Source organism: Zingiber officinale, chromosome 4A (genome assembly GCF_018446385.1).
Source record: "Zingiber officinale cultivar Zhangliang chromosome 4A, Zo_v1.1, whole genome shotgun sequence".
Taxonomy (NCBI): domain Eukaryota; kingdom Viridiplantae; phylum Streptophyta; class Magnoliopsida; order Zingiberales; family Zingiberaceae; genus Zingiber; species Zingiber officinale.
The window spans coordinates 117,787,543-117,793,780 of NC_055992.1; the positions used below are offsets into that span (position 1 = coordinate 117,787,543).

The 6,238-nt window shown below is 32.7% G+C and overlaps 1 protein-coding gene across 2 annotated transcripts; it reads left to right on the forward strand.

Annotated features, from left to right (window-relative positions):
- The first annotated feature begins 1,775 nt into the window (after positions 1-1,775).
- On the forward strand, positions 1,776-6,238 carry LOC121973588. Of its 2 annotated transcripts, XM_042524984.1 has the most exons (6): positions 1,776-1,999; positions 2,082-2,336; positions 2,421-2,665; positions 2,763-2,963; positions 4,817-4,861; positions 5,938-6,238. In XM_042524984.1, exons 1-5 carry the CDS (start codon positions 1,799-1,801, stop codon positions 4,839-4,841), a joined length of 927 nt encoding a protein of 308 aa, XP_042380918.1. In that variant the 5' UTR covers positions 1,776-1,798; the 3' UTR covers positions 4,842-4,861; positions 5,938-6,238. The 2 variants fall into 2 exon arrangements, 1 of the variants encoding a protein (XP_042380918.1); XR_006109678.1 differs by lacking the exons at positions 1,776-1,999; positions 2,082-2,336; positions 2,421-2,665; positions 2,763-2,963 and adding exons at positions 3,471-3,489; positions 3,586-3,672.

Genomic DNA, 6,238 nt, shown 5'->3' on the forward strand with positions numbered 1-6,238 from the left:
AGGTAAGGAGTAGAAAACCCAAACCCTTCTCCCAACTTCTATTAATATGCTTGGATGACACTATCTGTTTACTACCTTTCTCAAAGAAGTTATACATCAAACAAATTGCAAAAGGATGATACTTAATGTGCATAATACATATTGCAAAAGTTACATTTCTATTTGATGTTATAAATGCAAGTCCATTTTCTAAAACAGTTTAGGTCTTTTAGTAAATTGTTTTCAATATTACTGCAAATCAATTTTAGCAGTGATTTCGTTTCTAGGAAGTTCTTATCTTAAATCTGTTGTATATTTACTTTTTTCTATGATTATTTTTATCATGTTGTTGTGATCAGCAGAAGGTGTGGACTCCATGAAAGCCTCTAGAAAGCATGCAAAAAAAGCTAAGGGTAAGGAAAAAAATTGAAACTCCAGCCACTACCGAGAGTTGGGATGGTAACACAGAGTTGGATTCTACAAACACCTAAACCACAAGAATGTCTAGAGGTCGTACACACCTAGATAAGCTAGCTAAGCAAAGGATTCAAGGAGTTAGAAAGGATGTTGCATTCAATAACCTTGGACAACCAATAGGAGAAGCAGCTATTGCAATGCAAAGTTATATTGGTGTGCTGGCTCGAGAGAAGGTTCAAATTAGTTACAAGACTTGGAAATATGTTCCAAGTGATGTTAAAGAACTGATATGGGAATCAGTTAATATAAGTAAATTAGCATGATTTATCAATTATTATAATATTTTTACTATTTGTCTTAATTTATTTTTAACATATTTCCATTTTTGTGATTTACAGTTGATGTACAATGTTGACCCAAAGTGGAAGAATGGTTGTTTGAAATCAGCAAACAATAAGTGGCGTCAATACAAAAGTTATCTCACTAAGATGTTCATTTTAAGTAAGCTTGATAAACCCGAGGAGTTGGATGAGCCACCTATTGGCTATGGTATTACAAGAGATATTTGGAGGTCGTTTGTGATTAGTCGCATGTCTGAAGACTTCATGGTAAGATTTGTAATTTAATCTTTTTAAACTAGTTTATTTATATTCAAGTTTAACAACACATGTATCCTCATGTATCCTCACTAACTAGAAACTAAGTGATCAACAAAAAGAAAGAAGAAAACAACACATGTATCCTCATCGGCTTTCACGTAAAGGATATGCACGATTTGCGGAAGAAATAGTAAGTATTTTTTTAGCATATTTTCTTATAAACCCTCCAATTTATTCACATAAAATTATTTGAATTTTCACTGTGCCAGTTGGCTCTAATCCTGATCACAATCCTGATTGTTCTAGTGCTGAAATTTGATGATCAATTTATGTGAGTTTGTTTCATTTAATGACTAATTTTATTCATTTAACTGTTATTGGAATTTTCTTGTTGTAGGCGACTGAATTATGTGATGATGAAGACATTAATAGAGCTATTATGTGGAAGAAAGGACGAGTCACCAAAGAAGGTGGTTTTGAAGGAGAGGATTTGATAAAAAAAAATCCAACAGATTGTAAGCAAAATAACAATAAGTAAAAGTACTATTTTTATTGAACTGATAATTCTTTTAGTAATAATGCTTTTTTAATGTGCCTGACAGGATGGTTACATTCAACAAAAGAGGGAGGGTAAGTTGATAATTGAAGGAACCAAAGAGGATATACTTACCAAAGCACTTGACACTGAAGAATATAATGGCCGTGTGAGGGGTATTGGAGGTCATATCACTCCAACAATATATTTCAATTCTGGTAGAAGATGCAAGCATGCTGAAGTAATCACTGAGAATAAAAGGGAGCTGATGGAGGCGAGGAAGAAAATTTTAGAGCAAGATGCACGTATACAAAACCTTGAAGTAATGGTGTATAAAAAGGGTACCATGTGCGATAATTCGATTGATGACAAAGGCAGTTGCTCAGTAAAGTTGCAACCCATGATTGAAGATGGCATGAAAAACGATGATGATGACCTACAAATTTTGTGTCAAGCTGATGTTTTGCAGGTATAACACTAGTTGCATTAATTATGACCTGCTGCTATTTGTGACCTGCTGCTATTTTTGACCTGCTGCTTTTACATTTTAGGGAAAACCAGATGCATTGACATTGGAATCTAGCACAAATATTGTTGCACATGGTACAATTGTTTGTGGCAATGAATCTAATAAAATGCTTCATGGTGTTCCATTTCCAAATAATTGCATGCGAGTCTCCATTGATGAAGCAGTAGAAAAATCAGCACCTTTGCCATATCCAATTCCAAGTGAATTTGAAGTAATTGGTGATGCTGTAGGAACCCATGTGGCTTGGCCAAAACACTTGATAGTGAACCAAGATGAGGTATTTGTTAGATTTTATTTCAAATTAAATTGTCACTTGTTTTATTAATCATCCTATCTAACTGTCATGATTTGAAATTATTAGAAGCCTCGAAGGAAGAAGCTTGAACAACCAAAAAAGAAACTTACTTTGTCAACAAGTGCCCCAAGAGCATTACATATGTTATATTGTTATAGTAAGCGTGCTTTAGATGATGGCAGATATATATCAGTGAGTTTTGATTATGACGTGTTTGATGATGATTATGAACTTGTTCTACACCTTGAGGACATCATTCCTTTGTATCATTTGGAGCCCCTTTCAGGCAATTGTGTAATTGGCTACATATGGTAAGTGTTTAGATTTAGCAATTGTGTAATCATCCATTTTGTGAATAACTTTCATTTTTCAATCTACCTCTTCGTTTTATTATGTTTGCAATGGCAGGTATCTTTATAAAAAACTGCTGAAAGATAACAAGAAAGAAAAATTCAGATTTGTGAATCCACATAAAATCCCATATATGGCAACCAGTGCACATGACAAAAAAGGTAAGTTTGAAAGGCTAAACCAAAGGGCAAGTCATTTGGCAGGCAGGCTAAGTGGTGCATCTGTAGATCAACTTGTTTTGGTGCCATGTAATATCGGGTAAGTAAGAATTAAAACATCACTTTCAATTGTTGTCTTTTGATAATTTATTGAATTATATGCACTAATTATGTGTTTGTTGCATAGCTTCCATTGGATTCTCACTGTTATTGACCCTTACAATGAAGTTATTTATTTGTTGGATTCTCTAAGGCATCGCATTCATGATGAGGATTGGAAATATATAGTGGAAATGTGAGTTCATATTTCTTTTTTATTAAGCATTTATGTTAATACAAAACTCATATATAAAAAAATCATTAACGTATGAAGGGCCTTAAGATTGTTTAATTCAAACAAGGGAAGGAAAGGTAGAAAAAAAGGCTATGTGGGTAATAGTAAAGGTATGTGTAATTACATATAACATATATTTTAATGTGTATGTTTATCATTAATAATATGTCTCTAATTTCCATAGGCTCCTCGACAACAAGATGTCAAACAATGTGGTTACTATGTGATGCGATTTATGAGACAAATTGTTGAAGAAGTTGAAATTATCGAAAGAGATTCACTACCATCTATAGTAATGTTTACTTGCTTATGTCTCAAATTATTTGAAATAAACTATTTAAAATATGCAAAGTCAATGTTGATTTTTTTTCCTCATTAATGTTCACAGTTCACACAAGCAGAGTATTCTCGAGAAGAAATTGATGAGGTGCGATCGGAGTTGGCAGAATGTATACAAGATCATATTTATGAGTAGGTGCGTTCCCTCACCCCTTCATATTTATGATCGGAGTTGGCTGTTAACTGGAGTTTCTTTTATCTCGTGCTATCCCTCACCCCTTCAACTCTGATATTTCAACTTGTCTAATCACAAAATGTGTTTGTTATCTATTAGTACTGCTATTCTACTAAACATAGTTTCTCTTATTATATCATTTATTAGTTTATTCTAAATAGTAGCATTTTTGTTTTAATTATGAGCTGCTGCTATTTGTGCTATCCCTCTTTTTCCTTGTTCTGTTTGATATCTTTGTTCTTCGTTTTCCTTGTTCGATGATCTCGTTCCATCTCCTCACTATGAACTCATCATGATTCATTAGAGGCGATTAGGGTGAATCATTTATGTTCGGCTTATTTGCTTCCATTGAGATTTAAGGAGCCAAGTGTTTTACATTCTTTTTTGTTTGGTGTATCAGACTGATGCTGCTATTTAGGCTATTAGCATGCATTGCTTCACAAGACTAATTTTTTGAATAAAGATACTTTTTTTGCCCGTTTAGGGTGATTACTTCAGGTTACATTGATTTCTCGTTCGTCTGGGCGCTTTTACCTTGTTTCTTAATTGATAATCCGCCATTGAGGTTTAAGGAGGAAAGTGTTTTTACATTTCCTTTTTTTTTTTTTGGTTTATCAGATTGTTGCTGCTAATTAGGCTGTTAACATGCATTGCTTCACAAGACTTTTTTTTTTTTTTTTTTGAAAAGATACTTGTTTTATTTTCTGTGATCTTGTGTTGGTTTTGATAAAGCAGGATCTTGAGTTGTGAGATTCACATTCTTGTAAAGCATGTTAAGGTATGATCTCTCTTTCTTTCTTGCTTTCTTTCTCAAAAGAGAAAAAATATATATATGTTCTTTTAGTGTTCAGTTTCTTTTCATGAATTTGGTGCTTGCTCCACATATTTACATACGTATTCCTATTGTGTATGTGTCTTTCATCCATTCTTTGCACTATCTATCTATATAGGAGTCCTGGAGGGATGTATGGAAAAAAGATAGTTTCTTAGTTCTGTATGCAATTGATGTGTTAAATGTAAATAATGATTACTTGTTTCCTTATTCAATTTCTCATTGACCTTTCTAAGTTGTCATTCAATCTTATTCCTCAATTTTCATTCATAGGAGAAATGCTCAAACTACATGGTAGAGATGGCATGGATAGAAAATGTGAGTACTGAATGATCACATTCATCCCAATATAAGATTTTATTTAGTAGTATTATAGATAAGTTCTAACATTGTTTGGAATAATTTCACTTATCACTTAAAGTGAAAATAAGTTGATTTGTATACTTTTTCATTCTTGTAATGCTTATTCGTTATGAGTTCTTCGTTTGCAATTTTATTCAGCTTCATCTAGTTTGGAAATAGATATCAATTCTCTGGAATTAGTAAGCTTTAGAATACAATTCACATTGGTCCACACCAACAACCATTAGTGTTGACATGACTGTTCCTCGTCCATTAAAATCATAAATAGTAGACAATTCACTGAAAACAAACTGAATGTACAATGCACACTATGATGATTTTCCCATGAATCTTAATGTGCTCACAGGATTAACATAGCTGTCCAGACCTAGACATTCAATGCTTTAGGATATTGTGGTATGAGGAAATGCCATTTTGTTCAATGAGACTTCAGCATAAGTCTGAAATTAACTGTTAATTAATTATTTGGAGTACATAATTATTTTCTTTTGCTATTAATTTTGGAATTAGTTAGAACAAAAGGGAAGAAGCCAGTTATGTAGCAATTTCTTAATGCTCTAAAAAAATTGTTGTGGATGGCATATGGTCACTTTGTTGCGTAGTCCATATTTATTTATTAACTTATTTTGCAGGTTGCATGTTCAAGTTTTAAGAAAATCTATTTCAACTTTTTCTATATGAATACTTAATCCAGTTCCATGGAAAGAGGGAGAAAGAAATGGTTCAGTTTAATAAATCTCGGCGAACAATCTATGGAAAAAAGATTGTTAGAATTTCACTCCAGTAAATTTGAAAACGACGAACAATCTCGGCGAACAAGCTGCATGAGATCAGTTTAATAAAGCAGTCAGATAGCTGCATGCAATTTGAAAACTATTTTACATCAACTTGCAAAATTTTCATTAAGATTAGTGTAAATTTTGTTTCTTTTGGTAGAAAGTCATGATAATTGTTTTGTTTCTTTTGAGAGCCATCAGTAATCCTCATATATGCTCATCAGTAATGATTGGTTTGTTTTGTTTCTTTTGTAGGTGGATACAGGACAGTCGAGATCAGTACACTAAGGAGCGTCTGGATTCAGTAATTGATCAGTACACTAAGCGTATGGATTCAGTAACTACTGTACTATTTTGAGTAAACAGATTGTTGGCTACTTCAGTATTCAGTATTCAGTAAACAGATTGTTGGCTAAACAGATTGTAGCTGTTCAAAACAGATTTTTTGTGCTCTTTTGTTTTATATGTGAATATCACTATATACTTTGAAACAGAATTAGTGTAAATTTTGATATTTACTAGCTTTTCATGTAATTAATTATTAATATTACTTCAA

Coding starts and splice junctions, on each gene's coding strand:
- LOC121973588 (XM_042524984.1), top strand. CDS start 1,799: ATGGAGGCGAGGAAGAAAATTTTAGAGCAAGATGCACGTATACAAAAC. Junction 2,337..2,420: donor TGATAGTGAACCAAGATGAG/GTATTTGTTAGA, acceptor TGAAATTATTAG/AAGCCTCGAAGGAAGAAGCT. Junction 2,666..2,762: donor TGTGTAATTGGCTACATATG/GTAAGTGTTTAG, acceptor TTGCAATGGCAG/GTATCTTTATAAAAAACTGC.